Source organism: Caenorhabditis elegans, chromosome IV, assembly GCF_000002985.6.
Source record: "Caenorhabditis elegans chromosome IV".
NCBI classification, from domain to species: Eukaryota; Metazoa; Nematoda; class Chromadorea; order Rhabditida; family Rhabditidae; genus Caenorhabditis; species Caenorhabditis elegans.
The window spans coordinates 5,649,524-5,675,796 of NC_003282.8; the positions used below are offsets into that span (position 1 = coordinate 5,649,524).

Consider the following 26,273-nt stretch of genomic DNA (forward strand, 5'->3'; position numbering starts at 1 on the left):
TTTTTTCAGACGATGGAAGTTGATAACGTCAAGCCATCCAGCTCAGTTCCGCAGAGAAACTGGGAAAAAGAAAATAACGTCAGTTTTTCTTAAATATTTTTAGATTTTTAATATTATTTGTGTTTCAGGTCCAAAATGTCGATTCGATTTTCGAGTACAACAACAAGCAGCAAGTAGAAATCAGAAATGCAAAACCATGGGATAAAGATCCACATTATTTCAAACAAATCAAAATATCTGCAATTGCTCTTCTGAAAATGACAATGCACGCGAAAAGAGGTGGAAATCTGGAAATTATGGGACTTTTGCAAGGTCGAATCGATGCTAATTCTTTCATTATTCTTGATGTATTCGCTCTTCCAGTTGAGGGTACTGAGACCAGGTGAAATGATTTACGCTGGGAGTAATTTCGAACATTTTAAATTTCCAGAGTCAATGCCCAAGCTCAAGCCTACGAGTACATGACAGTTTATTCTGAAATGTGCGATACGGAAGGTCGAAAGGAGAAAGTCGTCGGATGGTATCATTCTCATCCTGGATATGGATGCTGGCTATCCGGAATCGACGTCTCAACGCAGACACTCAATCAAAAGTTCCAAGAGCCATGGGTTGCTATTGTTATTGATCCATTGAGAACTATGTCTGCCGGAAAGGTTGACATTGGCGCATTCCGTACATATCCAGAAGGATACCGTCCACCAGATGATGTTCCATCAGAGTATCAGTCGATTCCTCTCGCAAAGATTGAGGATTTCGGTGTACATTGCAAACGATACTACTCGCTTGACGTCAGCTTCTTCAAATCACAACTTGGTAGGTGAAATTTATATTTATCGGGAATGAATTACATAATAAAAATACGATAAAGGACAATCAACTGTAAAATCCAATATTCAAAGCTTTGTTTTTTGGATTGTTTAAACTTATTGGAATCGAATAGCTTGAAATTTTAAACTTTTAAAATAAGAATAATAATATTAAACATCTCAACGGGAAATTGGTCTCAATTGAAAAAGAAACATCTCCGATTCTTTCCCGTTTTAATAATTAAAATTCCAGACGCTCACATCTTGACTTCTCTGTGGAACAGCTATTGGATTTCCACTCTCAGCAGTTCTCCACTCTTCTCAAACGTCGAATTCCTCAACAATCAAATTCAAGACATCAATCAGAAGCTGTCGGCCGTCGATAAGAAGCTCCAATTGAATGACAGAAGTGTCGATGGACATGAAGCTTTGATGAAAGTCGTGACCGATGCAAAGGCAGTCGGAGATGAACTTGAAACTGGAAGAATCTCTCATCTCGTGAAACAACTATTGTTTGCTCGCCAAGCTGGTGGTGGCTGTGGATGTTCCCATGCTTCTGCAGGATCTCCAATGGATATCGCCGTGGCAACTGAACCCGAGAAGGCTGGTCCTTCTCCATCTGCTCCGGAGCCCGCTGTTGAGATGGCCGATGCTTAATTCTCGTTTTGTCTATATTTATAAATCAAGTCCCCCTGTTTTCTGTGTTAAATTCACCAACATCATTTTATTTGAATGAAATTTTTGCTTTTCAATGATTGATTTTTTCAAATTTATTTCCATAAATGAGAGATTCAAACGATATATGGACATATATGAAAATGTACAAGAGTAACTGGGAAGGGGAAGTCTGGGGATGGAGGAGGGATACAAGTTCCAAAAATACAAGAAAAAGAATAGATCTGAGAAATTTGAGAAAAATTGAAAATGACAAAAAAGAAGAGGAAATTGATACGATATTACGAGAGATTTGAGGATATAATAGAAATAACTGTAAAGATCATATTTTTCAGGTGTATGGGGGTGAACAGGATGGGGGGGTCGTGTGGTGCACGTATTCTTTCGTCACGAGACCCGTTTCTATCTATTTGTATGATGATTCGGAGATGTAGTCTGAGCTCCGGGCTCAAATGAAAAACTAGGATACTAATGAGAGGCGACAAGGGGATGGGGATCAGATAATAAATTATCAAACTGGGTATGATGAAGAGATGATAAAACTGTTGCAAGATAGGGGTTGCTCACTTTGTGGGGATTGAAGTGGGTGAGGTATTTCACTGGGAAATCAAAGAATCCGAAGGGAGGAAAGAGTAGATCAAAATGAAATGAGACACGGCAAAGAAGAAAAAAACGATTATTGTGGCGGAATTAATTATCTTTAATTATGTGGCTTTAATAAGGTTTCGACCGAGATTTTATGTGATAAAAGAGGGCTTCTCAGATGTAATGGGACATCTTGTCGTGACGATCCGTGCGTCTTTGACGGCAAGTGCGGGCAGCAACCTTGTTCTTTCCTGAAATTACAAAAAAAATCATTTCGATCCTGTCATCAATAATGATGCTTACCGCGTCGACGAATCTTGCGAATCAACTGTCTTTGATACTCGCTGAGACTCTCGTTCTTCAACACTTGTTGCAACTCGCTTAATGACATCTCCGAAATCTGGAACGCCGACACTGGAAGCTCGTTGTCACTGGCGAGCTGCTCATCCTTGGATTGACGTCCACGCTTCCGTTGTCCGCTGGCCAGTGGAACAACTCTCGCGATCTTAATCGAAGATTGTGATGAACGTGGAGACGATGATCGTTGGTAGCGTGATCCACTGGATGGAGCCAACTTTCCGTAGAAACGAGACTCGTGAGTTCCGGTTGAGCTCTCTGACGTGTATCGTGGAGATTCCGAAGAGAGGCGAGAGCACGTTGATGACGAATCACTGAAATTATGTAATTATTGAACTTTTGCATAAAAGTACTTTGAAAACTGTTCCCATGGGTACCCACTTGCCCTATTTGAGCAAGTGCACTTTTACTAATAAGCTGAATGGGATCCCAAGAGACTTTCTAGACTTTCAGACTGAGCAACTTACGTAGTGCAATCACTAAACGAGTGTCTCTGTGAGTGATATGGATCGAACAACGATTGAGTAGCTGTTGCAGTCACTGTGACGCTTCCTGGGCTCGTTTGAGTCTGCTGTTGACGTCCTGAAGATCCAATGATGAGAGGAGACAGTGGAGTCTGACCAGTGGATTGATAGGAATGATCATAGTCAATCTGTCCATTTGATACAACTGCTTGAAGACTGTCGTTTTGCATTCCAATGTAGGCGTAGTTGGATGTTGGGAACACTGGAAATTTTTATAATTATAAGAAAACTGAAAGGTATGGGTTTCAAACTCTCTTATATCTTGAAATATTTTAAGCCGCTTCTAGGTTAACAACCCTCTGCCATTCCAAGATATGAGGGAGCCCTGAAAGGAGGAAATGTTGGAATGTCTAGATAGGATGAAAGAGAGAGAGAGAGAGAGAGAGAGATAGGAACCTCTGTCAAAAGTGCTCGAGACTCCTGAATAGGCGTATGGATGTTGGTGATGATGGCCGTGTTGATCCACCTGTTGTTGATTGAACATTTGAAGGTACATGTTCAGTATCTTCTTGGATTCTTCTTCTTGTTCGTCAAAAGAGTTGACAGCTGCTGGAGCGGTGTTGGTGGTGTTGGTGGTGGTAGAGGATGCCAGAAGAGAGGAGGCAAAATCAGATGGAAGTGACATTCGGGTGGGAGTTTGAATTTCAGTCGTTTATAAGAGAGCAAATAAAGGAGGATAAGCTCCAGATTGAGGCTCCGCCCACCAAACTACGCTTTCATTTCAGAAGTTCAACAATGGGCACGCCTCCTTCATTAGTCTCTCAACTTTTGTCAGGAAAAATGATTAGAGCACACGAATTGATAAGAGAATAGATAGAGATAGCGAGGAATAGACGGGGAGAGAAAAAGAGGAGAAAGTGCAACCAGCAGCAACTCACCATCGTTTGGTACAACTTCTGTTGGAAGCCACTGTTCGACAGTCTGTGAATCGGTTACATTGAACAAAGTCTCTGGTTGAGCAGTCGATGTTGTTGGAATTGTTGAAATGGAAACTTGATTGCAGGAATCACGCATCTCTTGCATCTCGGTCACTGAAAAATAAAAAATGTTGAATGAAAACACAATAATTAAATCAAAACCATACAATTTGCCTGATTATAAACAATTCCTTCCGACAGAGAAACATTATTGATAACTGGATGTTGTTGCTTATTATCAAAAAGTTGATTCAATTGTCCTTCTTCTCTTGAAACATCCTCGAAAAGCTGAGCAAGATCTTCATCAAACAGATCATCTTCCAATTCGGCTTTTTGAGTTGGATGTTCAAGAGTTGGTGTCTTTATTTGTTCTCGTTGTTGTTGCTGATGTTTCTGCTGATATTGATTGTTATTGAACGACTCGAAGAATCCATTATAGAATCCTTTCGAAAGATCTTCATATCGAGCATTCTCTTCGGCAGTGAGTGGCTGAAATGATAGAAATTGTTTAAAATTTATTTGCTGAGAAATTTGACACCATCATCTCTATGATTGTTTTCCATTCAATCAGCTTCCCCCAATCATTCCTCAACTCAACCATGATTCTTCTTCTCCTATACCTTCTCATTCCAACTATCAATACCGTAGTCATTCCTAGCCCTCTAAAATCTTCATATCAATCTATTGCTGGACAACGTGCAATAAATCTCGATGTCAACGTGCGTCTACTGACTGTGTTAGCTCTTCAACAAAGTGTAAGTTATCCATGTACTTACGCAATAGGTATATTCCCTAAAGAGTTCGTCCCTGTCTATGACGCATCTCGTCTAAGAGTTTCCAACTGATAGCTCAAAGTCTACTTACGTGCTCTTTTTGACCTACAAAATACTCAATATCTATAAAAGTACGTCAGAGCGGCGGGTCGTTGAATTGTCATCATCGAACGTTGCTCTGGAAAATCGAAACAACGCCCTCCACCGGGTCGAAACGAATCCTAGAAGTTTTACGCTGCGATAAGGTATCAAGAGAGAGACAAACAATGAAAAATAAAAATGACGGCAACCAGGATAAGGCGTGCGAAAAGACTGCTCGGCTCGTTATCGTAATACAGACTAACACGAAAAGTGACGCCGATTGCAGGGCTGGCAACTATACGAAGATCACTGGTATAAGATGTTTGAAACCGACGTAATGTGGATTCCAGCAGAAAATGTGTGTAGATCAATGGGAGGGCACTTGGTTAGCATCAAGGATGAATCCGAAAACCTATTTGTACACAAACTAAGAAAGAGTGAGATATATCCTTTTTCTAATTGAAATTCATTACTACTACAGAGAACAATATTTGGATTGGCCTCAACAAGCTAAATGATACATTCCACGTGTACAAGTGGTCTGATGGTTCGGAAGCCGATTATCTCAACTGGGCATCTTCACAGCCAAATGAGCCAGATGTTGATTGTGCCTACATGGCATTTCATCAAGAACAAAGAGGCACTTGGTTTGATTACGGTTGCCGTGAAATGTTGCCACAGTTTTTTGTATGTAAATTGCCAATGCCATAATGCCAAAATTTCCTATCACTAAATTAGTATTTCAATAAATGAGTTTTTTTTTTTTGTGTTTCCTTAAAAAACCGGAAAATCTTTTTTTAATGGGGGTCTCAATTGCTCAAGTGTTTTCAAACTTCTTTTTTTGATTTTGCATTTTGCTCGAAAAAAAACCAAAAGGACAACCCTGCTGCAGATACTGTAGGATAGGTTTTACTGTCAGAAGCTTCGGCTTTCAAACTCACCGCTACTGTCGATTTCTCTGTCAACGTCTGCAAATCACATTCGTACTGATCAGCAGGAGCCACTTGTCGTGTGCCCTTCTCTCCAGCAATATCACTTCTCCATAGCACATCAATCAAGTCGATATCCTCGAGAGAAGGCGAACTGTACTCGTATCGAGATGATGTGGTTGGACGTTCTGTAGATGGTCCTCTACCGAATGGAGATGCTGGTGGATGCTCGGTGAGTATTGGCATAACTGGAACAGTTTCTACTGGACCATTCGACATGAAATACTCCATCATCCGTTGATCATCACGCCAACGGAGACCCATTGGACGGTTGAATTGTGGATAATCATATTTGGATTGGCCATTGAAATCTTGTTCTTGTTGATGCTGATGGTTGACTTCATCAAAGTTCCTATTATTGCTGTCCGTGTACATTTCTGAAAATATATATCATAGTTTTGTATATTAATTTAAGTTTCAAAAGTGCAACTACTGCTTTTGCTCTAAAAAATTCGAAAAGTACATCTGATTCATTAAAAAGTCCCTAGCGACAAAACGGCTCGAAAAGTGATCAGATGCACTTTTCAAGTCATACTCACTAAATGTCGGTGATATATTGTCCAGAAGATGTTTTGTCGTGATCCGATCGTATGACGATGATTGGATTGAGGTGTTGGACGATGGTGAACTGATCACCAAAATCAGTGATGATGTTGCAAGTATCCAGATGAATATGGACTGAAAATTTGGAATTATTTTTGGGAATATCGAAAATAATATTAACAGGGTGGAAAAAGCAAGGAAAATAAAACCTTCATCAAACATCATCAGCTGTAGAAAATAAGAAGAAGAACGATTGGAAAGAAAAGAAGAAATGTCCCTCTCTCTCATAGGGTCGAGAGAAAATGAGAGAGAGAGAGAGAGAGAGACAGAGATATATAAATGCCTACGTGACTGTTGTTAGTTCTGTACACCGTTTTTCACTCACTACAGACTGATTTTCGATGATGTCATTGGCGTTTGGCCTGGCGCCAAATTTGAATTTCAGATAAATTTTAGAGAAAGAGGACACAGGAAGTCGTTCGAATAAAAAATCAGGTTCGAATTTTCTAGAACAATAATATCAGATGTAAATAAACAATAGAAAAAATTGCGATGATGCAAAAGATTTCGCAATACTTTTCAAAAATTGAATTCTGTTTTTAAAAAAATGCTACAAGACTACCGTAAGAAGTCACTTTTTTAAAAGTTTCTTAGTTTTCAAAAAATAAAACCAAACATTTTTGCCTAGAACAGTTATGTTAAAGTGAACTATGAACTGTCTAGAGACGACTGGATCAGAACAAAAAAAGCTAGAGAGCAAACAAGAAAAGTTGGTCAAATAAACGAGAAAAGGTTTTTTTTTGAAAAATCAATAGAAGTGCTAACGGGTTACTGTAGATATACGGGTTTTTAAGGAACTTGCAGAATTGAGTCGAGAAATCTACAAAAAAACTATTGAAATTGGGAGAAAAGCGAGAATTGCGTGAAAACTAAAACAAAAGTCAGTTTCGAGTGATTGAAATGCGACAAAAAATCATGAAAAAGCGAGAAAGCTTATACGAGTGAGTGAGAATATAATTCTAGATAAGGGCAACTAAAACATTTGCCGAAAATTCGAGTTCAAACTTGCTATCAGTGAGAGTTGAGAGTGCTTGGGTCAGGTGCCTGATTGAACTGGAATTGAAAGAAAAACATACATTCAAAGGCGCCTGACAATCAACAATTCAAAAAAGAACTCCGATTTCTGGGCGGTCCAAAACCGCAAAAAAAATAAAAGACAATTGATTCCAAAAACAGTAAACACAAGAAGTTAGTTGTCGTGTTGAGGTTACCAAGTGAAAAATGGCGTCAAAAAACAGAAAGAAAGGCGATTTCCAGAGACAACGAAAGAAAACCATCGAAACAGTGCACTCGGTGTCCTTATTTCTCTAAGTTCTCTACGATTTGTGCTAACTTGCCGCCATGGAAATGATGACAAATACGAGAGAGCGCGCCGATAGAGTAGATCACAAGACGAGGAGAGATGGCTGAAACTGTAGACACGCAGGGTGTACGAGAGAATGCTGGAAAGCGCATGTCCAATGGGAAGACGCAGAGGTAAAAAAATTTTGTGACCGCCGTGTCTATTTGCCTGAACACAGATAGACACAGACTTGTGGAGATCGAAAATCGCAACTTTTTGATCCGAAATCTTGGTGCGCGGTAAATTAACGTGCGCAGAAAATTGACCAATTAAATGAAAAACTAGAAGAGAAGGCTGCTGTGGGGGCCGTAACGAAGTCAACGAAAGCTGATAAGACCAGCATTGTCGCTCGCCGCTTGCACCAAAGACGACGACTACAAAACGACTACACAACGGCAGGTGAATGTTGTAGCGAGAGGGCGAGTGCGACCGAATTGTTGCAGGCAGGTAGTAGACGGTGGGAGGTGAAAAACCGAAGATCTGGAGAATGTGTGTGTGGATGTTGATGCAATTTTTCATAGCACGTTGCCCTTAAATTCTGATGAATCCACACAGAAGTAGTACAGAGCAGGACTGTGCGGAAAAATATTTCGGCAAACGTACAAAAATGAATATAAAAATGTAGGAAAATGCTCGCTCAATCTGAAAATGATATGTATTTTTGTTGGAAAAGTTTGAAAAAGACTTTCAATTGTGCCGTCTTTTAAAAAGTTTTCAAAAAAAATTTTTTTTTCAAACCGAACGAGCATTTTCCTACATTTTAACATTAATTTTTGATTCAAAAAGTTGATATATTTTTCGAAAAAAGTTACAAGTCTAGTACAGAATACTTTGAAAAACGATTGAAACTGAAACTCACGAAACCGAGAGAACAGTTTAAAACAATTATTCAATAAACTTAATGCTTGGTGGTACTGCTGAGAATAAAAAATTTGTTTTGATTTAATTTCTTCTCAACGCCTAATTTCAAAATGCGTGCTGGTTTTCACGTTTCCAAAAATCCAAGTTTTTTTTTGGAAAGGAACCAAAAATTCAAAAATAAAGCATATCAGTTTGAAGTTTGTGCCAAGACTGATAAGAAATATATGAGAGATGCAAAAGATATCACTTGACGAGAAAAAGAAAAGATTTTCGATATTCTAAAAAAGAGAGGTTTGGGTGCACACGGAAATCGGATACATCTACAATTGAGCTACAACTGAATTATTCAAACCACCTGCGTCAGACATGCATGGGAAAATTGAATTATCCACACACCTTCTTCCCTGTTGATATGTGATCAGAATTCTTCGAAATCTTGGCTAAAAATAATTATGATACTAAACCTGCTACAAACCACGTGTTTTTATTTTTATTATTACTACAACAAAAATAAAAACAAGCGCATAATAGTCTGATATTTGGTTGAAAATCTCAATTAATCAGAACATATCCTGTTTATTTCAGGATATTATGATCAAAAATCGCGAAATTTAGAATATAGTAGTTCCGTCGGAACTCAAAGAACTCAATCTTTCTGTTTGAGTGTACTGTGAGTTTGACATCATATTTGGCTGTTTATGAATTCTCGTAGAACGTGATGTTCAGAATTATATTTCTTGACCTCAACCGTGAAAACGAATAGGTTCAGCATGTCAAATACATTGCAATTCAATTAGAATATAGTAGAAGAAAGCTTCTACTCATATTCTGTCAATAAATAATCATACTTTCAATTTTTACAAATCGAAAGCTGTGATCCGAATTTCAACTTATACCAATTCCTTGATCCATTGCGTGCAAAAACCCAACTAACCATGTCAACCGCACCCATTCACAATCAGACCACAGATATGATTCAAGTCATTTTTTCGGTTTTAAACGTCTCATTTCCAGATGATATCATCTTGCACCGAGAGCGTCAATTTAATCAAACGGTTTGATCAAACATTGTACGTGGTGGTGGAAAACCGTTGTTGATAGTCGCTGTCGGCGTAGCAGAAAAAGTTCGAAAAATCAAGAGCCTCGTGGGGTGTCTATCAGGATGGTAATGCTGCTATCAAGCTGGCATATAGGCAATCGGGGGTTTGCGATTTTGGAGCGACTCCGGCAAGATGTTTGTATAATATACATATATGGAGGACAATGTACAGACAGTAATATTTTAGGCTAAGTTTAAGATTGAAGAGATTGGAAAATATCTGAAAATCTGATGATCTGGCGGAAGAAGGATTTCGGAAGGGAACGGTCTTCTTAGCGGCTCTGAAATACAAAGATCACGCTTTCCATTGTTTTCTTGAATTTTTGAAATTCTACTTTTCAGAGGACTTCGACTTCGTCCTCTGGCATTTACGAACATAGTCGTTCCGGCATCATTATTGCAACAGAGAGAGAGAGAGAGAGACAGAATGAGCCGTGAATAGTTTCAGACAACGAGGCAACTGTGACATTCTACATGAGATAGTTGGGATTAACACGTAACAATGCGGGAGACCTAGATAACGAGAGTGATGTGACTGAAGTGATAAGAGGAGAAGGTGGTCTGATATGGAGTTTGGGAAGGAAAAGCTGTTCAAAGTAAATATGTTACGCGGTCTTTGAGAAATGATCTATAACCGGGTGTAAATAAGAAAAAATGTTTGAATTTGAACTTGAAAAATCATATTTTTGAAAACTCGACTCTCAATTGTGGTGTATTTTCCCTATTTTAGTCTACTCGAATTAATAGAAACTTCCAAGAATAATATATAGGTAGATGATGAAAAAGCTTAAAAAAGCTAAAAATAGGCTCCACTCAGATCTTGGTTATTCTTTTAGTTTTTTTTCTTGTTTCTGAAGAAATTAAGTAATCCGTGAAGAGAAAAGCCATGTTTAAGGTTAAAGCTGGAATTTTGAGCCAAAAATCTTGGGAAAAAATCTACAAATCTTAGTTAAAGTTGGATTTAGAACATGAAGAAAACAAAAATTGTAAATGCAAGTAATATTGAATCAGAATTGCAAGAGTTGACTGGAAAAGTGATACGAAAAGTCATGCTCTCCCGTGAAATGATGATATTCTTCAGGTCTTTTTACTTGATAAAACCAACAAAAAAAAAACTAACCGACACTCCATAAATTGACGTCGTCTCTTCTTCGTCGTCGGCTACCGAAGAGAAGCACTGTCTTCGTCTTCGTTTATCGTCTCGTCTCGTCGCCGACGTACTTCGCTGACGGCGTGATGAACCGCCCATCGACTGACTGGATTATGATAGATCCTGTGAGAATGAGTGGAACACTTCTCTCAACAATATTCGGACACGGACTCGCGGCTGAGTGACCAGAGTCCGATCGACGGAGGAGAAACGCGTGAACGACGACACGAGGCCTTCTCTGCAATATTTTGAGTTACAACAATTTTTTTTCTAGAATTCAGAAAACGGGAATTTTCGGAATTACAAGAACTATTCTAGAAAAAACTAGAAACTTCGTTTTTGGGGAATTGTATTGTCTACAAAAACCTACAGTATTTTTTTTCAAATTTAATTAAAGGAGGAATATAGTTTGTGGGAGGTTTTCGCTTAAAAAAAACTAAATCTGGCACAAAAGTGCCGAATTTCATAGTGATATTTATTTAAATAATTTCAAAAACGTTTATGACTGGAAAAATCGAAAAAACATTCAAATTTTCCACACATTTTGGTCGAAAATAAAAAAAAAACGGTGTTTTAGCTTTAAAAAAATCCAGAATTTAGCAAAATTTGGACCTTATTTTTCGATATTTTCAGTTATACATTTTTCGAAAATTTTGAGGCAATATTAGTAAAATCAGATTAAAATAAGTTTAGTGGTAGGAACTTGATTTCACAGTTTCAGAAAATTTTAATAATCATTAAACCAAGTAAAGCAACAAGAAAGAGAAAATAAATTAGGAAAAATTCAAATTTTAGATAACAGAATTGGTTTCAAAACCAATCAACAAAAAATAACAAAATTTCCTCCACAAGACTGCAATAAAAATCTTTACTTTTAATATATTTACATATGGTACAAGTTTGGGGAAAAGGCAGAATTCCAGCAGAAAATTTGAAAAAAAAAACTAGAAATCACAATGAAAATTGAATATTTTTTAAAGAAGCGTCCCTGAGAAATTGAAAAAAAAATTTCTAGCGTTGAAAATGTTATTCTACATTTGATCCCGTGAAATCACTAAATAGGCGATCTGAGAGCATCGCATTGAGCACACGCAGCTTTGAGATCTGTGAGCATTAGAGCCATTGCACGAGTCCATCGAACATCTGTGTTGAGTGTCATAACTGCATTGTATTTGACACCATTGTCAACCAGTGAATCAGCATGAATTTGATATGGTGGTTTGAAATTTTTGTTTCGATCCTGAAAAATGTATAAAAATTAGGGTGTTTCTGAAACCAAAAAATTATAAAATCGATCTTTATACCGGAAAATGAATATTGTAAATCCATTCTTAACGAGATGTGAAATTTTACAGTTTTGCTCCAAAAATACTTTAAAAAACCCGATTTACTCAAACTCATAAGGGATCGTGCGCCTTTAAGGCCTACGGTATTTCCCAACTCCTCAAGTGTTCACCCAATTATTTAAATAAAATTTATTAAAAAACATGTAAAAACACGCCAAATTTCGTAGAAACGGGCGGAAAACTAGGAAAAATCACTCTTTTTCACTAGTTTCTTTCAGATTTGGGTTGGTTTTATACCTTTTTAACGTAAATCGGTTGAAAAATGGGAGTTGGGAACTACAGTAGGCCTTAAAGGTGCACGATTTTTTTGAAGTTCAGAAAATCTGTCTATTTTTGTATTTTTGAAGCAGAAATCGCATAAACTTTTGCAAATGGGTAATACGAAAATAAATTCACAATACTTATTTTTGATGGATATGTCTTTTTTATTCTGTACAGAGATCGATTTCAAGAAAACTCCCAATTTTTTAACCAACTCCGAACGGCAACATATTTTCCCACAAACCTTGAGCTCTTTCAACAAAAACTCGAGCAACTGCAAGAATCGACGAATTCCAGGATCAATTCCAGATGATCCTGATAGTGGAGTTCCTTGTCCATACAATGCGTACGTTTCCATGTCGATGCCATTACGACGAAGCTTAATGTACGAGTGACTACCCATGGCGACGGGCATCAGTTCGTGATGTTGTACGCCGATACGCTCCAACAGGATCTGAAGTGAAGAGAGAAATAGTACGGTGAATTGAGAGAAATAGAGAGTGAGAAGGGTGGGGAAATGATCCCAAGAAGATTGGATGTGATGGGAGTAGAAGGGACAATTCAAAAACGTGTAAATCTATGAATTTCTGAATTTCAAGGCCGACGATTTAGATTCGAACTTTTTAGATAATGACGTCACACACACACCTCTAATAACAAAACAATTTGTCCTAGAGCTGCATTGATCTCTGTAAATTCTACTGGAGCATCTTTTAAATATCCCAACCGAAATCCATTGATTTCACCAACAATTCCATCAACCCAAATGTGGAAGCACAAGTCGAGAACATTTGTGTCTGTTAGTCTAAAATATGAATCTTGAGAATCAGAAAATCACAGGAAAAGCTCACTTTCTATGCTGAACTTCTGCATATTGACGTTCGGCTTCCAGCGAATGAAGCTCGTCCTGATCTTCGAATACTTGTCTGGAAATTCTTGTTTTAAGAGGATCATGTTGAACTTAATGTAATAAACTCGGATTTTTCCGATTCCAAAAGGCCAGCTTCTGGAAGTCAATGTTTATTTGATAATTGTCTTATTTTGTCCAATTATCCGCGTTATGTCGTTGATTTAGGCTCATTTTAAGCCGCTAAGTAGCCAAGTTCGGCTTAAAATGTATCTAAATCGACGAAAAGGGGACAAAAAGCAAAATAAGACAATCAAGAAGTAAAAGTCAATTTTCAATAGCTGGAAAAGATAAAATTGGAGATTTACGCTAAAATTAGTAGGTTTTGCGTTATTTTGAACAACCACAAACTTTTTGAGAAAGCTTCAGAGCATTTAATTACGAAATTAGATAGTTTTAGGCTATTTTGGAGAAGAATCGAAAATAAATAGCGTTACTTAGGCCAAAAACGTAATACTTCTCCACCTGGTTTTCGAAATTTTGCGTAATTTTTCGAAAATTAGGGAGAAAATTACTTTTTCTCGATTTTTCGCGGCTTTTTCAGAAGTTTTTCGAGTAATCTTACCTTAAATTATCTCTGTATTTTTTCCACAATTCCCCAGACTTTTCTGACGCCGCTTCTGCAGTCCTTCTCTTTGTCTGAAGATCCAAATCCAATTGCTCTTCCTCAGCCAACAATTTCTTCAACTGTTGCTCCAGCTCCTTCTCCTCATCGGAAACATTTTGCAGTTTAGCTTTTAAATCCGGAATCGACGTTGTCGGATGGTTTTCTTTCAAATAATTTATATAAGTCTGATAGGTTTTGATTTCATCATCGAGTGTCGCCACTTGAGCATCCATTTCATTTCGAAGAGCGTCAGAGCAATCCTGAAAAAAAAGATTTTGATATAAAGCAAGGATTTTCAAAACCAACATTACAAACTGGAGCATCAGATGGGAATTGAGCATCCGAGATGAGCTTCATGAGGTTTCGAGAATGTCCAGTCAGAGCTTCTGTGATAACTGTTTCGCTCTAAAAATTGATATTATGTAAAAAACACATTTTTGGGATCAATTTTTAAAATAAATTCTTAAAGGCGCACGGGTTTGTTCAGATGGGTATCGGCGCGCGCAAAAAGTTTACTGTAGTTTTCTAGGCATTTTTTAAAAAAAACCTTATTTTTTAGAGAATTTTGTTGTTTTCTTTTTATTTTTCTGTTAACACCTGTTTTTAAATCAGGTTTATATAATTTTTAAACATGACAAATAGAAAAAACACCTAATTTCAATAAAGCAACGTTAGTTGTTACTTTGAAAACTGAATTAAAAAGTTTTTTTTTTCCAGAAAAATGAAATCAAAACGACAAAATACGCTAAAAATGATGTAATTTCATTGAAAAATGTTAGGGAAATGAACGAAGCAGCCGCAAAGATTGAAAAAAGACTACCATAAACTTTTTGCGCACCGAGACCAATCTGAATAAATCCGTGCGCCTTTAGGATTTTTTTAAAAGTTCTCAGAAATTAAAAAAAAACTCACTTTTTTCTCGGAATCCGCTGAATCTGGCCTTCTTTGTGTGAAATCCAACCTCAACGGATGCTGACAGTTTAGACAAATATGGCTTCGTTGGGTCGTCATGTTTGACACTGCAAAAAATTAGTATAAAATAATGTTTTCGACTCAAGAAAAAGCAAATTTCATAGATAAGAAAAGAATGATGACCTGATGAGTGATAACAACAAACTTTGGCATTAAATTCAACTACCAGTTCACTTGAAGGGAACAATTTCGACCACAAAACATCACAAAAGTCACAAAAAATCATTAATGACATCGATTTTCATCACAAAACCGCGATTAAGTCAATAACCTTGCGAAAGAAAGAAAGAGAGAGAGAGGGAAGAGCAGATGGTCAATTCTCTGAAGTCTAATTTTTCGAATCAAATGTTGGGCCCACTGTTTCCCTAATAAATCGATGGAGAGGTGGTCAGACAAGGCCGTATGGTGAGTGTCGTGAGGAATGAAAGTCAACCGAAGGCACTGAGCGATTACGTAGTCGACAGACGGATGGACGGAGAACGGGCGCCGCGTCCGCGCGGATAGATTCTATTTTTACGAGCGGAAAAGAGACGGAGATTGACTTGCACTTTTACACTGTTTGTTAGTGCTTTTTTCGGAGAACACAACTTGGGGTATTTTTAGATTTATCTTTTATCGGAATTTCTACAAAATTATCTATTGCACTATGTTATTCCAAAATATTTGCCATTAAAATTAATGTCAAAATATAGAAAATCACTTGATTTATCTGAAAATTAATATTTATTCCCGGTGAAACATCCGAGAAAATGTGGCAATTTCTCTTCCATGTCTTTTGTAAGCGCTTTTTTTTAATGTTTCAACTGAAAATAAAAGTTTTTCAGTGGAATCAAGTGATTTTCTATATTTTGACATTAATTTTTAATTAAAAAATGTATAACAGCATGGTGCAATAAATAAATCAAAAATAAGACTGATAAATTAATCAGTGTCATAGTATAGTATTCGGTATTTTTCGAAAATTTCAAAATCAAGGTAGAAAAATACAAAGAACAAAAAGCAAAAGCCTCTCAAAGTCACAAGGTTCCAGTCAAGAGAGCTTAAAAAAATCGTCACACTTCCACTACAGAGACAAAAAGCCAGAAAGGTCATTTTCATTGAGACGAACAGCTGGTGTTTTCTTGATTTGAGACATCTTCTTCGTTGCCAATAAATGATGACTATTGCGAAAGCGCGCTCCAACGCTCGAATGTTCTACGGTTATACACACGCATATCTCAACTTCTCTAACTCTCTCCATCTTCCCGTCCGTCTCGTTTTCCTTATTCGAACAATATATTTAGTCTACAGGTGATTTATATAAAGTATCACTGTAGTATGATTTACCTTTTACTTGACAGCAAAATTGAGAAAAATTAAAAATTTGTGGAAAAAATCAGGCTTTGGATGTTTAGCTTTCAATTTTATTTCGCAATGTTGTTAGGAAATAAATTTTTGAAATTAAAAGTAGTAGAAGAGGAATGTTTGATACAAATGGAGATAATAGAGATGAATAGTGAAATTATTTTTGGCTAATCTACAAAATGGCCAAATTTTCCATTAAAGATTACTCTAAAAAAATAAAATCACTTGATTTATCTGATAATAACAGTTAATTCAGTGAAAAAATTTTAAAATTGAAGATTATCGAGTTTCGTTTTTCGGCAATTGGCGCCTTTCAGGAAATTTTCATTCACTTTTGCAAATGTTTTAACTGAAATTAATGTGTTTTTAGATAAATAAAGTAATTTTCTATACTTTGACACTAAATTGTGAGGAAAGTATTGGAAAAACATGAAGCCACAGGTCATTTTGCTAAAAAATCTAGAAATTATTTCTCAAATGTTATTCAAAAAACTCACAGCAGACTAAACTATTTGAGTATACTATCATGGTGTTAAAACACGAGGAAAACAATATTTCTTACCTATTCCTAACGCCGATAAACTTTCCGAAATGTTCCAGAACGCTGACGTATCATTATCAGTTTCAAAAGCGAGCTTACTGATAAAGCCCAAAAAAATTCGTTCAATGACAGGCACTGTTGTCTCAGTTTTATAGCTAATTCGAAGTGGTACCAGTCACCTGTTTCATCGGTAACTATACGTACTTGAGAATGGATTTTTTTTTCGAACGCTTTCGTCACAAGAAATGAGATATTGAGAAAAAACCGTTCATTACCTATTTGTTTTTTCTCTGAGGGTCACCAACGAACAGATGTATTAGAGAAAATAGAGAGAAAACGAACATCGGAGAAGAAAAAGCGACGAAAAAAATCATGTGGCCAGTCAACATCCCGTGTTGTCTTATTATTGAGCTTTACGCCGATCTGATCGGATCTCTGGACAATGTGACAACAATTTATCAATGAAGTCTGAGAAAAAATGAAGAAAAACAATAAATTTAGGCCAAAAATCAAAATTAAATTCAAAATACGAAGAAAATTTGTTTGCGGCGCGAACAAACGATGCTCCGTTATTACGCATGCGCCTTTAAACGCAGAGATTACTGTATTTGGAAAGTTTTAAATTTAATTTTAAGTTTAAATTTATTCAATTTTGCTCGATAATTTTTAAAAGCTGCACAGAAAAAAGAGAAAAAAATTAGACAATTTTCCAATAAAGAGCATTTTTACTAATTTTTTGTTCAGTTCTAATCTTTTAGAGACCATCAAAACTTTTGAAATAAATTTATTTTATTTATTAATAATATAAATACTTTCAAACTAGAAATAAAACATCTTGGTTTGTCGTAAAAGTTCTACAGACAAACAACAACATTTCGCTGCAAGACCCAGTCCAATAACAGGGCCTCCCTGTAAAACTGTTCTCAACTTTATATCATTTTAAGCAAAAAATGCAATCTGAAAATTGCTTAATGTCAGTTTTTCATGAACAGGTCAATGTAAATAGTAAATATCTGAAAATTCCGAGAAACGCAGACACATTGTCTCTATCTCTCGGCGTCTAACTCTCTCATGCTTTTTCCAATGCCTGGGGGTCGGTGCCTGTCGGTACTGGCGTTCAGTTTGTTGGGCCTCTGGGCGTCGGCATCCACAAGTGTGTCTCAACTTGTGTTATAAGGCCGTGCCATAAAGCAAAATGGAGATACGAGAGAACGAGAAAACCGGAATAAATAAATAAACAGGCTAAATATGAAAAAGTTGTTGGTAAAACATCAGTGATTAAGGTTCTCAACAATTCTTTTTTTTAATCAATAAAACATTGTGGGGGTGCAAATTGAGGAGGGTACAGACAAGAGACGTGCATTAGTTATTCATCAGTGTATTGGGGAACATGTATAATTGTCGTTATTCGAATCGATATCCACGTTTGTGCAGTACATTTTTTAGAAATTCGATACTTCCGTGGCTTTCTGTATTCAGCTTTTCTCCGCCGAGCTGGAAATTATTTTATTTTAATAGGCGAAAATTTTTTCTCATGCCTACATGCCTACACGCCTGCCTACCGCCTCAGATTTAAATTTTTCATAATATCCGATGTATAGAGTTGTAACAGTTTAAACTATCAATTTCTAATTTTCTTCCTTCGGAAAAAACCAATAATTGCCAGTAGGCACGGATCAGGCGTAGGTAGCTTTAAAGGCAGGCAGGCAGTTTTGTGTCTACTCGGCAGGCTTCCAGATGTTACAAATTGACAAAATGCAGAAAGTGCGAATTATTAAAAAAAAAATGAAATTCATGTTTCAACAAGTTTTTATATCAATTTCGATTTAATCATTTATTAATAGTTTAACGTCTTCCCGGGACTAAATTTTCATTGTATGTTTAATTGTGACCCATCTTTCATCACAAGTTTTCTAAAAGATTAAAACTGCAAAACCGATCAGTGTTTTCGAATTCCATTCATTTCATTTGATTGTTTCAAAAGCGGTCGGAGCAAATCGTGGATCGGTTTTGCAGTTCTCATCGTGGAGGTAATTAAAAAAACGTTTTGGGAGATTCTGATTCAAAAAAGGGGGTTTTTTGGAGGAAATTAGTTGTTTTTTGTCAATTTAATACCTAATTTTGTCTCACCAAAATAATTCGGTTCTCCTGTTCTTCCAACTCATCTCTTGGCTCTTCTTTAACAATTCGGCACCGCAAACTTGGTTTGGATAGGATTAATGCCGCGAAATATTTGTAATGTGATTCAACATCAGTCAGCATGTATTGTGCAATTCCTTCGTCGAAAATCTGGACATAATGAATACATAGTACAGTAGCCATGTTTTCTAGTGAAAGTGTTTAAAATGTTGTTGAAACAGTAATTTTTTTCGAATTTGTTTACTAAACCTATTTTGATTTATTCGACTGCAAAAATATTTGATCGAAAGTCACAAGAAGGTGTTTTTTCCTACTATTTTTTTGCGTGTACTGAAATGAAAAATATCACAGCGAAAATTTTTAAACAAATTTTTTGAAATTTCCTAAAAAAAAAGCCTTTCCTTTATTACAATTTTGGGAATTGACCGAAAAATTGTTCTTGTAATTTTATAATTTATTATGTATTTCTAATTAATTAAAACATTACAGAGTTTTTTTTATCTGCATGACTATCTCGGCAATTCGCATCGTACATTCCTCGCATTTTGCTCATACATTTAGAAGGAAGTCCGGAATGTACGACGCAATATACGACGAATATACGACGAACGAGGCAACCGAAATTGCAAAAAGGAGAGATGACCAATATGCGAGGAACATACGACGAAGTTAGGATTTCAAGTTTACTTGAAATTTTACAAAGTCCGTATTTTTTGGCTATTTACCAGAAATTTGAAAAATCTGAAACTTTTTGGTTCTATTAATTAAACGAAGTAACTACTCATACTTAGTTCTCCAAGATTAATCGGTATAAACCAGCTTGCAAGACATAATATGCTTAATATATTCCAGAAAATGTTCTAAAAATTACGAAAAAATATTTTGGCAGTTGAACCACAGTTAACATTGTCCGTCACGTGATACTTTTTTAAACGAAAATTCTGAAACAGTAAAATTTTAAAATTACCTTAATACTTGCATCAATTTCCCAATCGTGATTCCATCTTTCCACAAAAAGTGCAAGTTTATCCACGTGAATTTCAGTGATAGTCGGTCGAATGAGTCGTGTCGAAACGTCTTTCTCTCGGAACATTTTAGTCGCTGAAGAATCCATTAGTTGAATTAAAAGAAAGTATATAGACTAATGGACTTCAATTAATTGAGATTTCAATATAAGAAATAGGAACAAATGAAGAAGATTGATTTAAATTTGATAATAAAATGATAAAACTGATAAAAATGGGACGGTGATAAGCATGAACTATTGTCAACAAGAAACACGAATAACGTATCTTTTATATTCGAAATCACAAGGCAAAGTTAAGAAAAGTAATAATAACAGTTTCAAAGAGTACCTCAACGGGTAAACATTCCAAAAAAAAGAATCACATCTCAAGAGGAATGACTCATAAAAAGCACAAAACAAAAATAAAAGAATGAGGCAAAAAGAAGAACCCATTGTAAAAATATTTTGAAACAAAAGTGAATGAGATAGGATCGGAATAATAGTGACCGCCGGGAGGCTGTGGAGGTGAAAAATGAGATGTCTGTGGCAGTGACCGCACTTTAAATTGAAAAGAAGAGAATTGGAAGGAAGGATTTGTCACAGAAAATCACACTCGATTATTTACATTTTTGTAAATATTTAGAGTTTCCAGGGTTTTTAGAATGTTTGAAATTAAATATAAAAATTAGCCTCGACTTTATAAAAAGTTGCATTCTTTTGTATTCTTGATGTAAATATATATTATTTAATTTTCGATAGCTAAAAATCCAGAAAAAAAAACCACAATTTTTGGAAGCATAAACTGATTTCTTATTTTGCAAATTTCTAACTTCAAAATTCAAAAAAGCCGAGAACGCAATAGTAATTACGCATTGATTTTCAAACAATGTTTGAAACAGTAATAAAAATTCAAACCCTACATCATTTTAATTCTTCACAATTCGAGCATCTTGTGAAAATAACGAAAAATAAATAAATAAATCATTTTGCCACGTCACATTGGTGAAAACCATCTCAAAGTAAACACGATCTCTGATACTTTGATTAAGTGTGGGCGTCTATTTACAATTGCATTTTTTGAGATATAAATTAGCTTCAATACATTAAAAAACATTGTTTGAAAATTATCTACTTTGTCTGAAACAGTAAAACATTAAAAAGTGTAGTATTTGAAAAAAAACCTGAAAACCTACACAAAAAACTAAAATGTTCATGTTTCGTCAAGTTAAATAAAAATAGCTCTACTAAAACACAAAGTGCATGGGATTTTGAAACTAGATTTGGGCATCTATTGCGAAATTTGAAAACACTCTTGAAACTGAAAATTATTTACGTTTGTGTGCAGATTTCTTACAACATGAACAACTTTTTTCAGATTAAAAATTTAATGTTGAATGTTTTCTATCATAGTGTGGATTTCCATGGTAGAGTTTTTCAGGTATACCAGATCGCCAATACATTGCTACATACGAATAAAATCTACAGAGAACATTTTAAAACATTTTCTGCCTTTTCATATAATAACTTGATTTTGGAACGTTCGAAAATTTCCACTGTTTCACGTTAGTGGTATAATGACATCAAAACGGTTGTTTTTTAATTTATAGTTTGTCTACTTTCTTCTAGCCCGCGGCATTGTATTTTTATTTTTGTAAAATTATGTGAACTTCTAGAAATATCAAAAAAAGGAAGAATTTTCGTGGAAATTGAACTCAGATAGAAAATGCCTACTTTTGTACCTACAACCCGAATGAATGGAGATAGTCCATGCCTATTCTACAGTTAGAAATTAAGCGATACAAGGTGTATTCACGCAGGCAGGCATTGTTTTGCCTACAAGGCCTATTTCCCAGATAACGAAAATTCTCGACGTTACGCTTTTTTGCTCAGAATCAGAAAAAAAAATGAAAAGGAGCAAAAATAAACATGGAACTGTGAATAGCTGACTGACTGAATGCATGATGAAAAAAGAGTGAAAAAATGGTTGTTGACATGGAAAAAGATTGAATGTTTGCATAAATTCCGACGGATTAGTAGGCCACCTAAACATGGTGACTCATTGAACAATTGAGAGAGAAAAGAGAAAACCCAAAAAAAAATTTGTGGTAACTAACTGAAAACTCTTTTTGAAGAGTCAGGTCGAAAGTAAAAATATAAATAAACCGAACAGTTAGAGAGTGTTGATTTGATAGAGGATACTTATTGTTAGACAAATACAGAAAGAAGAACACGGAGCACCAGCACATTTAGACAAAAAATGGCGGCGAGTGTGTGTATGTGCAAGTTGAAGAACAATAGTACATGCGCAAACATACAGGGACTCACACAAAAATGAATTGCATTTCGAAGACAATTTTTTTATTCTTTTGGCTGGCCAAGACATGGCACAAGTTTGAAATAGAAAATGAGATTGAAAAGGACACATGATTTATGCGGGAAATTGGGGGAAAAAAGAACGAGACGCAGAACAATGTGTATAGTTTTTAAAAAGTTCCGTTCCGAAAAGCCGGATTCATTCCAGTTCTTCCAGTTTTCCAAGGATCACGACAGCAATTGATTTATGAAGCTATACTGTACTATTTCAATATCTTTTATAAATCAAGTTCAAATTTTAAAAAATTGAAAAATAAAACTGTAGTTAGAACCGATTTTTTCTATTAATATCATTTTTTTTGCAGGCAAAAATATTACAGAAGAAATGCGCGAGATCATGAAAAACAATAAATTCGAATAAATACTGTTTCAAAATATTTATTTTTACCATTTATTTTTTTCCAGTTCTGATAATTTTGGATTGATTTGTGCTACAAAATAGAGAGAAAATTTAAATTTTTTCAAGTATTTGACGAACCATAACAAAATTTGAAAAACTTATTTAATTTCTCATCATGAAGTTTGGTCGTTGGGGGCTTGTTTAGAATTAACTCAAAACCACTTCAGTCTTGAGCTAATTTAAAGGTGAGCTTTTTGATATTTTGCTTGAATATTCTAATTTAGAATATTCAAGCAAAATATCAAAAAGCTCACCTTTAAATTAGCTCAAGACTGAAGTGGTTTTGAGTTAGTTGTTGTGAAAGTGCTTCCGATTGAAACTTGATGAATGAAACTATGCTATTAGATTTTGAGATTTTGAGAGTTTTGATTCAAGTTCAAAACCCAAAACTATTTATAATATAATTGCCGAGGCTATAAGAGTTTCACAAAAAAAAATCAGTCTTGGATAATTATCTAACTGAAACTGTATGTCCTCGTGTCTCATGAGTATCTTCTTTTGTATCATAGTTTTCAGACTCTACACGATAATTCCTCCAGTGACACGTTTTCAGGAACCATTTTCGGTAGGGGGTCACAAAAATAAACGAAGAAATTGGGGTTAGAACGGGAACAAATAAGAACGCGGAGAAAATTAAATATTCAAAAAATGGATCACGGTAGATTTCGAGTCGACTGACAAAATAGCTGGCAACTCCAATCAAGTAGAAGCCCGGAATTACTGCTTGGAAAGTTAAAGCCTGCAAAAAATGTTTGAATTTTAATTTTTCATCTTACTTTTTAATAATAACTTACTCGAAGAAGCTGTAACTGTAAGCTTCTCGTATTTGCATTTACTTGAACTCCTTTAAATTCCATCTTTCTCAATATTTTCTTCCTCAAAACCACAATGCACAACACAATTGGAGTACTCATAACAGCCACGTGGACGATTGAATACATTGCATTGAAGGAAGTACTATCGGCAACTCCAAATATCATAAGATCTGTGAAATTGTATTGAGGAACTAGATTCTGTTGAATATCCAAAAGAATCAAAGGATCGGTAAAATCAAAAAATAAGAGAATCATTTGAATAAATGAAGGTAGATAAATAATGAGCAAAAGTAGTTCTACTTGACGTTTTGATGGCTCAGATCTTATCATTACGTAGTATCGATAACAGAATGAGATCAGAAGAAGCCATATTGTATGGGTGTAGACATGGACAAGAACACTGTATCTGAAAAAGTACACTTTTAAGTTTTGAGATGTTGAAAGTAGGTTTTTGATATTTTTCTGAAATGAACCTACAAAAGCGGTACATGAATATTTCACCGCTTATTCAATACTTTTCCTAACTGTTAGGACTTCTGTGCCAGAACATAAATTATCACAAAAAACTCTTTTATTGATATAACTGTTAGTAAATTGCATACTTGTTTTTGAAGTGAAACTCTGGTTTTTATATTTGTATTTAAAATGTAATACAGTTTTTTCATACTGTCGTACCAGAATCATTGAACTCCAATAAAAATAAATGTTTTATTCGTTTGTCTATTTGTTCATATTAAGAATGAAACAGCTAAATTGTACTATGAAGAAAATAATTTTAAAAAAAAATAAATTTTACTGTTTCTAAAATATTTGAAATAAAGTAAGAATGTTTTATATCACTATTCTTGTCTTAAACGTTCTCCTTGTTAACCAAGGTTTTAAAAAAGTACAAATATTTAACCGTGTTCGTTTCGGTACTTCTACCACACCAGAATGTGTACATATTGTGCAATAAATGTACAAAAAATGTGCAAATTCATACTAGCGCCAGAACATTAGCTTCAGTAATGCATAACAAATCTTTTCAGAAAGTAGATTTTTAAATTAATGCTCAAGTTAAATAAAATGAAACAGTGAAATTCAACTACAAAGAAAAAAAAGTGCTTTGTTACCAAATTTTACTGTTTCTACATGATTTGAAAAGCGTAAGAATATTTTAATTATTATTAGTTATTTTAGAAGCCAATTTAGTAATTATACTATACACACTTACAAATTAAAACAAGTTCTGTCAGTCAACCATTGGCACGGCCCATATGACACAAAAATCATTGTTTTCTCAATGGGAACCATTCTGAACACTTGAACTTATTAATCCCAAAAAAGTATAAAATGTATCCAAATACCTCATCTGCAATATAAAATTTACGCCACAAATTGTCAAATTAGTAATGGCAAAGTTTACAGTAATAATTGAATATGTTTTAATAACAGTTGGACTTTTCCAAGCAGCCACGTGGCAAAGCATTGAGTTCAAAACACATCCGATTGCAGAAAGAACACTGTGGAAGATCACAAAAACTAGAGACATTATTTTTGGAATGAGGGAATTATAACAGTTAGAGTCATATTTATAGTTTTTTCCCGATCTTTTGTAGTTTTATAAATAAAGGGAATAGGTAAATATCACGAGTTGTAGCCTAAGGATAAAATATTAGGTAAGAATATAAGTAGTACAAAGGATGTAGGTGTTAATGGACGTCACATGAAGAAAATATGAACAATGGTAACGGTGAAACGTTATAAATCTTTGCAGATTAATATTCAGGAAGTTTGGGTTTTGAGCTTCAGGCAATAGAGCTCTGCCATTTGGATTATGGACAATATAGTCGGTACAAAAAATGATGAACAGAGCAATCAACGTACCGGTTACCACATTTATACAATAACAGCTAATGAGCAAAACTTTCGAAAAGTCTGTAGCAGGCAGACGAGCTACTTGTTGTTACTCCATCAAAATATTTCTATCAGGATAGGACTTGGAACAAGAAACTCTAATTACTCGTTCTAGAAATCCAGAAATAAGCAATCTGAACATGGTACTTTTCAGCCTCCTCGTCTGATATTCATAGCAATTTTCTGACCAAGGCAGCGAATTCGGTCCAATATACTTAACAATTGTGTGAAACAGATTTATTTTGTGAAAACCATTTATCAAAAATGTATTCAATGCAAGTATGTATAATCATTGCAAGTGCTCAATAAATATATTCGTGTCTCGAAACGGTTATTTTCGATACAAAATCAATCTGTCTAACTTTTAAAATATGAAGAAATCATTTTCGATAAGGAGTGACAAAAAGAAGGGAAGACTATTTCCATTAAGCATCTGCAATGAGTAAATTTTTGATAAGGGTTTTTTCAAATTGCGGAATTTTTGGAATTTTAGAATTCAATTATTATACCTTTTAAACAGCTGAAAAACATTTCTGAAACGGGTCTGAACAATGTTGTGAAACAGATTGTACTCGTCGCTTGTTGTTTTTATTTTTAACAGATTTCACTGTTTCAATAAGATTGGAAAAAAGTGTAAGAATATTGTGAAGCGTTTCATGTTTGGAATCAAAGTTTTTTTTTCCAATCACTATTTTTTTTAATATAAGTATACAGAGGTTTGACTTCATAAAGTTCAAAATAACTCAATTGATATCTCAATGCACAGATCGTCTCAGGCGGAATTGGATGGATGTACAATTGACAACGTATTGATAATATTTCAGTGCATAATGTGGATGCACAGGGACACTTCTGCTTTCCTCGTGAGGATTTTCCAAAGCATCCTGGACTAATTCCATCAAAG

The 26,273-nt window shown here is 35.2% G+C and overlaps 6 protein-coding genes and 24 non-coding genes across 34 annotated transcripts; 16 read left to right on the forward strand and 14 right to left on the reverse strand.

The window, feature by feature from the left end:
* Positions 1-9: 9 nt before the first annotated feature.
* Positions 10-1,556, forward strand: csn-5 (COP9 signalosome complex subunit 5). The gene is made up of 4 exons (NM_068440.5): positions 10-78; positions 129-382; positions 431-813; positions 1,060-1,556. Exons 1-4 carry the CDS (start codon positions 13-15, stop codon positions 1,461-1,463), a joined length of 1,107 nt encoding a protein of 368 aa, NP_500841.1. The 5' UTR covers positions 10-12; the 3' UTR covers positions 1,464-1,556.
* On the reverse strand, positions 1,516-10,861 carry skn-1 (the record flags this gene model as incomplete). 4 transcript variants are annotated; one of them, NM_171345.6, is made up of 8 exons in its annotated part: positions 1,516-2,317; positions 2,370-2,737; positions 2,891-3,149; positions 3,826-3,978; positions 4,032-4,353; positions 5,660-6,084; positions 6,247-6,385; positions 10,733-10,861. In NM_171345.6, the coding sequence occupies 8 exons, from the start codon at positions 10,859-10,861 to the stop codon at positions 2,241-2,243; spliced, it is 1,872 nt and encodes a 623-aa protein (NP_741404.1). The 4 variants fall into 4 exon arrangements, with proteins under 4 accessions (NP_741404.1, NP_741406.1, NP_001367379.1 ...); NM_001380237.1 differs by lacking the exons at positions 6,247-6,385; positions 10,733-10,861 and having other exon boundaries at positions 2,241-2,317; positions 5,660-6,082; NM_171347.7 differs by lacking the exons at positions 3,826-3,978; positions 4,032-4,353; positions 5,660-6,084; positions 6,247-6,385; positions 10,733-10,861 and adding an exon at positions 3,344-3,706 and having other exon boundaries at positions 1,562-2,317.
* On the forward strand, positions 4,426-5,480 carry clec-178 (C-type lectin domain-containing protein). Its single transcript, NM_068442.5, has 3 exons — positions 4,426-4,619; positions 5,005-5,155; positions 5,200-5,480. Exons 1-3 carry the CDS (start codon positions 4,464-4,466, stop codon positions 5,427-5,429), a joined length of 537 nt encoding a protein of 178 aa, NP_500843.1. The 5' UTR covers positions 4,426-4,463; the 3' UTR covers positions 5,430-5,480.
* On the forward strand, positions 7,795-7,847 carry T19E7.26. Its single transcript, NR_054412.1, has one exon. It is a non-coding gene; the product is annotated as an Unclassified non-coding RNA T19E7.26 (non-coding RNA).
* T19E7.27 lies at positions 7,893-8,042 on the reverse strand. The gene has a single exon (NR_054413.1). It is a non-coding gene; the product is annotated as an Unclassified non-coding RNA T19E7.27 (non-coding RNA).
* Positions 10,862-11,617: 756 nt separating the features above from the next.
* Positions 11,618-14,902, reverse strand: bec-1 (Beclin homolog; the record flags this gene model as incomplete). 2 transcript variants are annotated; one of them, NM_068443.4, is made up of 7 exons in its annotated part: positions 11,618-12,002; positions 12,614-12,823; positions 13,018-13,174; positions 13,221-13,295; positions 13,842-14,143; positions 14,190-14,288; positions 14,796-14,902. In NM_068443.4, 7 exons carry the CDS (start codon positions 14,892-14,894, stop codon positions 11,817-11,819), a joined length of 1,128 nt encoding a protein of 375 aa, NP_500844.1. The 2 variants fall into 2 exon arrangements, with proteins under 2 accessions (NP_500844.1, NP_001368359.1); NM_001380239.1 differs by lacking the exons at positions 13,018-13,174; positions 13,221-13,295; positions 13,842-14,143; positions 14,190-14,288; positions 14,796-14,902 and having other exon boundaries at positions 11,817-12,002; positions 12,614-12,784.
* T19E7.24 lies at positions 13,365-13,587 on the forward strand. Its single transcript, NR_054414.1, has one exon. It is a non-coding gene; the product is annotated as an Unclassified non-coding RNA T19E7.24 (non-coding RNA).
* Positions 14,903-15,191: 289 nt separating the features above from the next.
* On the reverse strand, positions 15,192-15,415 carry T19E7.29. The gene has a single exon (NR_101919.1). It is a non-coding gene; the product is annotated as a small nucleolar RNA T19E7.29 (small nucleolar RNA).
* Positions 15,416-16,884: 1,469 nt separating this feature from the next.
* Positions 16,885-16,952, forward strand: T19E7.25. Its single transcript, NR_054415.1, has one exon. It is a non-coding gene; the product is annotated as an Unclassified non-coding RNA T19E7.25 (non-coding RNA).
* Positions 16,885-16,952, reverse strand: T19E7.22. The gene has a single exon (NR_054416.1). It is a non-coding gene; the product is annotated as an Unclassified non-coding RNA T19E7.22 (non-coding RNA).
* Positions 16,953-18,023: 1,071 nt separating this feature from the next.
* T19E7.6 (SCP2_2 domain-containing protein) lies at positions 18,024-19,980 on the reverse strand. Its single transcript, NM_001038343.7, has 3 exons — positions 19,847-19,980; positions 18,871-19,029; positions 18,024-18,234 (listed from the first exon to the last, which is right to left on the reverse strand). The coding sequence occupies exons 1-3, from the start codon at positions 19,970-19,972 to the stop codon at positions 18,145-18,147; spliced, it is 375 nt and encodes a 124-aa protein (NP_001033432.1). The 5' UTR covers positions 19,973-19,980; the 3' UTR covers positions 18,024-18,144.
* On the forward strand, positions 18,578-18,598 carry 21ur-12138. The gene has a single exon (NR_054417.1).
* Positions 18,582-18,602, forward strand: 21ur-7722. The gene has a single exon (NR_054418.1).
* On the reverse strand, positions 19,034-19,054 carry 21ur-11078. Its single transcript, NR_054419.1, has one exon.
* On the reverse strand, positions 19,398-19,496 carry mir-4815. Its single transcript, NR_054420.2, has one exon. It is a non-coding gene; the product is annotated as a pre-microRNA mir-4815 (primary transcript).
* 21ur-11263 lies at positions 19,762-19,782 on the reverse strand. The gene has a single exon (NR_054421.1).
* Positions 19,981-20,717: 737 nt separating the features above from the next.
* On the reverse strand, positions 20,718-20,738 carry 21ur-10371. Its single transcript, NR_054422.1, has one exon.
* Positions 20,739-20,962: 224 nt separating this feature from the next.
* On the reverse strand, positions 20,963-20,983 carry 21ur-9870. Its single transcript, NR_054423.1, has one exon.
* A 155-nt stretch (positions 20,984-21,138) lies between these two features.
* 21ur-11931 lies at positions 21,139-21,159 on the reverse strand. The gene has a single exon (NR_054424.1).
* A 326-nt stretch (positions 21,160-21,485) lies between these two features.
* Positions 21,486-21,506, forward strand: 21ur-8345. The gene has a single exon (NR_054425.1).
* Positions 21,507-22,055: 549 nt separating this feature from the next.
* T19E7.23 lies at positions 22,056-22,202 on the forward strand. The gene has a single exon (NR_054426.1). It is a non-coding gene; the product is annotated as an Unclassified non-coding RNA T19E7.23 (non-coding RNA).
* A 467-nt stretch (positions 22,203-22,669) lies between these two features.
* On the forward strand, positions 22,670-22,690 carry 21ur-6129. The gene has a single exon (NR_054427.1).
* On the forward strand, positions 22,673-22,693 carry 21ur-11840. The gene has a single exon (NR_054428.1).
* A 416-nt stretch (positions 22,694-23,109) lies between these two features.
* Positions 23,110-25,012, reverse strand: srd-5 (Serpentine Receptor, class D (Delta); the record flags this gene model as incomplete). The annotated part of the gene is made up of 4 exons (NM_068444.4): positions 24,820-25,012; positions 24,687-24,767; positions 23,453-23,879; positions 23,110-23,397 (listed from the first exon to the last, which is right to left on the reverse strand). Exons 1-4 carry the CDS (start codon positions 25,002-25,004, stop codon positions 23,110-23,112), a joined length of 981 nt encoding a protein of 326 aa, NP_500845.2. The 5' UTR covers positions 25,005-25,012.
* Positions 24,314-24,334, forward strand: 21ur-11182. The gene has a single exon (NR_054429.1).
* Positions 24,317-24,337, forward strand: 21ur-8560. Its single transcript, NR_054430.1, has one exon.
* Positions 24,641-24,661, forward strand: 21ur-10161. The gene has a single exon (NR_054431.1).
* 21ur-14461 lies at positions 24,644-24,664 on the forward strand. The gene has a single exon (NR_054432.1).
* Positions 25,013-25,535: 523 nt separating the features above from the next.
* 21ur-7103 lies at positions 25,536-25,556 on the reverse strand. The gene has a single exon (NR_054433.1).
* Positions 25,557-26,022: 466 nt separating this feature from the next.
* 21ur-7837 lies at positions 26,023-26,043 on the forward strand. Its single transcript, NR_054434.1, has one exon.
* The last annotated feature ends 230 nt before the right edge of the window (positions 26,044-26,273 follow it).

Excerpts from the sequence above, each read along its gene's own strand:
- csn-5 (NM_068440.5), top strand. The coding sequence starts at position 13 with ATGGAAGTTGATAACGTCAAGCCATCCAGCTCAGTTCCGCAGAGAAAC. Across the intron at positions 383-430 it reads GTTGAGGGTACTGAGACCAG|AGTCAATGCCCAAGCTCAAG; the intron begins GTGAAATGATTT and ends TTAAATTTCCAG. Across the intron at positions 814-1,059 it reads CTTCTTCAAATCACAACTTG|ACGCTCACATCTTGACTTCT; the intron begins GTAGGTGAAATT and ends TTAAAATTCCAG.
- clec-178 (NM_068442.5), top strand. The coding sequence starts at position 4,464 with ATGATTCTTCTTCTCCTATACCTTCTCATTCCAACTATCAATACCGTA. Across the intron at positions 4,620-5,004 it reads TGTTAGCTCTTCAACAAAGT|GGCTGGCAACTATACGAAGA; the intron begins GTAAGTTATCCA and ends CGCCGATTGCAG. Across the intron at positions 5,156-5,199 it reads TGTACACAAACTAAGAAAGA|AGAACAATATTTGGATTGGC; the intron begins GTGAGATATATC and ends TTACTACTACAG.
- T19E7.6 (NM_001038343.7), bottom strand. The coding sequence starts at position 19,972 with ATGTTCCGAGAGAAAGACGTTTCGACACGACTCATTCGACCGACTATC. Across the intron at positions 19,030-19,846 it reads AAATTGATGCAAGTATTAAG|ATTTTCGACGAAGGAATTGC; the intron begins GTAATTTTAAAA and ends CATTATGTCCAG. Across the intron at positions 18,235-18,870 it reads AGGAGAACCGAATTATTTTG|CTCGGCGGAGAAAAGCTGAA; the intron begins GTGAGACAAAAT and ends AATAATTTCCAG.